Below are 3,359 nucleotides of genomic sequence, written 5' to 3'. Positions count from 1 at the left end.
TTTTCCTGATGTATATATAATTTTGGCACCAAAAGAAAAACTTGTATCAATATTTCAATACTAAATTTACTGAGACATCATGAGATTAAGACAAGTTGCCTTTGGCCTCTGCAAATACAAGAGGTGCTCACAGTGGTGGCTATTAGCTTCCAGACATTTATTAGTATGGTGAACTGCTGAAGTGGGTATACCTTGTTTTGGCAAACTGTATACCACATTTTGTTTATCCATGCACTTGCTGAGAGATAATGAGGTGCTTTTGGCTACTGCACATAATGCTGCTGTGTACAAGTATTCTTTGAGACCCTGCTTTCAATTATTTTGTGTATATGCCTAGAAGTGGAATTGATGGACTGTATGAGAATTCTATTTTTAATTTTGTTGGGGAACTACCACAGTGCTTTCCACAGTAGCAGTACTGCATTACACTCTGCTCTAGCTGGGTTCTTGAACGTATGTTGAAGGCTTGGTTTTGAGTATAACACTACTATTGTGAGGTGGTGGAAACTTTAAGCCTGGAGTGGGGTTTAGGTCGCCCTTGAAAGTGGTTGTGGGGGCCCTGTCTCTTCTCCCCTTTGTGTTGCCTTCATGAGGTAAGCAGCTTTGCTCCACAACACACTCCCCACCACAAGATGCTTCTCCACCACAGACCCAAGAGCAGCACAGCCAGTTAATTATGCATGAAACCTCTGAAACCTCGTCTCTTTTTATTTTGGTAGTGCTACTGGGGATTGAATTTACGACCTTGCGCTTGCCCGGCGGGGTTGGTACCATTGAGCTAAATCCCCAGCCCAACCTATCCCCTTTTAAGGTATTTGTTACAGTAACAGAAGGCCAACCAGCACACATTCCCACCAGTAGTGCACAAGGGTTTCACTTTCTCTGTGTCCTCATCAACATTGGTTATTTTCTATTTTTATTTTTGTTAGTAGCCACCCAGCATTCCTTGTGCCTCCTTCTGGGGAAAGCCACCCCATCTTACTCACCCTGGTGTTCATTTCCCTCCTGCTTCCTTCTAGCCCCTGGTGTCCATTTACTTTTTATTCTACTCCCACCCACAACCTAAAAAGCAAGCAAGGAAAGGAAAGACGGCTGTAAAAAGTAGGCTAGGTGTGGTGATGCACATGTGTAAAACCAGCTACTGGGGAGGCCGAGGCAGGAAGATCACAAGCTTGAGGACAGCCTGGGCTACTTCATGAGACCCTATCTCAAAAGAAAATAAAAAAGGATATGGGTATATTCCAGTGGTAGAGCACTCTCTAGCACATATGAGGCCCTGGGTTTTGCCGCCAGTACTAACACAGATGCGACCACTAGGGGCTATGGAGCCACTCCCCTCCATTCACCTGAGCCTGGGCAATGACCTTGAGCCAACCCCTCACCTTTGTCCTAAGGCTGACTATAAGGTGGTAGAGATAAGAAAAACAGAGGCCTCCCTCCTCAGTCCTGTCCTGGAAAATTCCAAAATGCCAAACCAGGATGCACATGCACCAGCTCCGCCTGCATGACCCAGAGTCACCTTTTGTCAGCTGGAGCTCACTGAAGGTTCACGCATATGAACTACATCTCAGACATCCAATGAATGATAACAGAGTGAATTACAGAACCACAGACACATGACTCAGCATCTTGTCAATCACACTCTGAAAAGCTCCAAAGGGAGGCGTCCCAGAACTTCACCCCACGCTGTATACCCTCCGCGCTCGTGCCATCTTCCTTTCACCAGTGTGAGCCTGCTCTCGCAGAACGTATTACTGCCTTAGTAAACTTTGCTGCTGTTTCCTTACCCTCACATGCCACATCCAATTCTCTGTTCCTTGTGCACAAGAATCTAGGAAACTGCCCTGGATCCCATCACCCACAGTGACAATACCACACACAAAAGCAGATTCTGGTGCACACATGGGAGTGTGGGGTGTGCATTCCTAGAGTTGCTCACAGGCCCCTGTGAAAGGGAACTTGCAGGCCAGTTGTCACCTCTCTTCACATCCTGAGGTGAACAAAGCCAGTGAGGAAGGGAAAAGCAGAGTGGTCAGTCCTATTGTCTCGGAAGACTGCAGCCTGTGGGTCCAGCCTCCAGCTCGGGTGCTGAGGGCATGTCAGGAATTGAGGTGGAATGAGCTGCCTTCCAGCCTTAGATGTCCCCCAGGGCCAAAGCTGTGGACAGGGTTAGACTAGCAGTAGGAATCCCTGATAGAGAATCAAAGCCAGAGAACACAGCCACATTGGGGCCCGAGGAAGACACAGCACTAGTGCTGGGAGCATCTAGGATTAACATTAACCTTTTCTAACACAGCCGGTGTGCCTCGTGGACATTTGAGCTCTGAGGACAGGACTACGGCCCAGATGTCGAGATCCTAGGGTCCAGGATGAGGTCAGATAGATTGTCTGATGAGTGCCATGGTGCACTGCAAGGGAGAGATAAGCAACTAGCAGAAGCTTGCAGCTGTTCTTTCAAGAAGAACACAGAATAGAAAAGGGGCAGAAAGGTGGGAAATCCTACATGCCTGATCAGCCACAGGAAGGACCAGCAGCTGGGGAAGATGCTTTCTCAGAAGCAGGGTGCCCTCTGGCCTCCAAGGCCCTGATCATTATCAGATACAGAGCAGAAAACACAGTGGCAGAGTATAGCCCAGATGCCTGAAATTGAGGGAACCAGACACCAAGCCTGAGGATGCCGCAGGGCCTCCACCTACCGAAGGGCACTAGTTCAGAGAAGTCTCTGTGAGCCTGTCTCTCCGTGAAAGCCGGGCCGGGTTCCACTTCCTCTGGTTCCTGGCACCCAACCAGCGCCAGGCAGGGAGCGGGTGGGGATCTACTCCCTTTTGGAGAAACTGGGTCTCGGGACTGGAGCCCTTTTCTGTGTCTGCACTTGGACTCAGCAGAGTCCTCCGCACCCCCTCCTCATCCCTGGCAGGAAGGTGACTCAGGCTGTGTACATCACCGCAGCCTGGGGTGGGACGCTAGGTTCTTAGGAAACAATTTCATGCGTTGTGAAACTCGGAAAGGAAGACAGTTGGTGACAATGCTCCTTTCTCCATTCGTCTCACACTGGACAGGAAAGCTTCGAGTAAGTCTGCAGGACTGCACACCTGTTGCTAGGTAACCGCAGCTCTGAGGGGGAGGAGGACGCCGACAAAAGTGTTGCCAGGGAGTCTCAAGAGGGGCTGACACACAAGGAGGGTGCTCTCTTCCCGGGTCCCAGCCTCAACTCCGGAGAGCGGCTGCCACCCACCTCGGTCACGATGGTGGACTGGAAGACGTCCTGGCTGAACTCCCAGCCATCCAGGCAGCTCTCCTGCTCCAGCTGCCCCAGCTCCACGTCGCGCCCCGGCTCCAGCCCGAGCGCGGAGAAGTTG

General features: G+C 50.5%; 1 protein-coding gene across 5 annotated transcripts in view; it reads right to left on the bottom strand.

Annotated features, from left to right (window-relative positions):
• Slc22a4 (solute carrier family 22 member 4) overlaps window positions 1–3,353 on the bottom strand; it is a 60,734-nt gene extending 57,381 nt beyond the window's left edge. For 2 of the 5 annotated variants that reach the window (XM_019209861.2, XM_019209862.2), the window contains exon 1: window positions 987–1,063. In XM_019209861.2, coding sequence (XP_019065406.1) covers window positions 987–998 — 12 coding nt within the window. In that variant the 5' untranslated portion in view covers window positions 999–1,063. Of the gene's footprint in view, window positions 1–986; window positions 1,065–3,235 lie in introns of those variants that run through there. The other 3 variants (XM_010639843.3, XM_019209860.2, XM_019209859.2) reach the window with 3 other exon arrangements.
• Between the last annotated feature and the right edge of the window lie 6 nt (window positions 3,354–3,359).

The sequence above is a fragment of the Fukomys damarensis genome, unplaced genomic scaffold, assembly GCF_012274545.1.
Source record: "Fukomys damarensis isolate Sample0158 unplaced genomic scaffold, DMR_v1.0_HiC HiC_scaffold_9, whole genome shotgun sequence".
NCBI lineage: Eukaryota > Metazoa > Chordata > Mammalia > Rodentia > Bathyergidae > Fukomys > Fukomys damarensis.
This window is presented reverse-complemented; position numbering and strand designations above follow the sequence as displayed.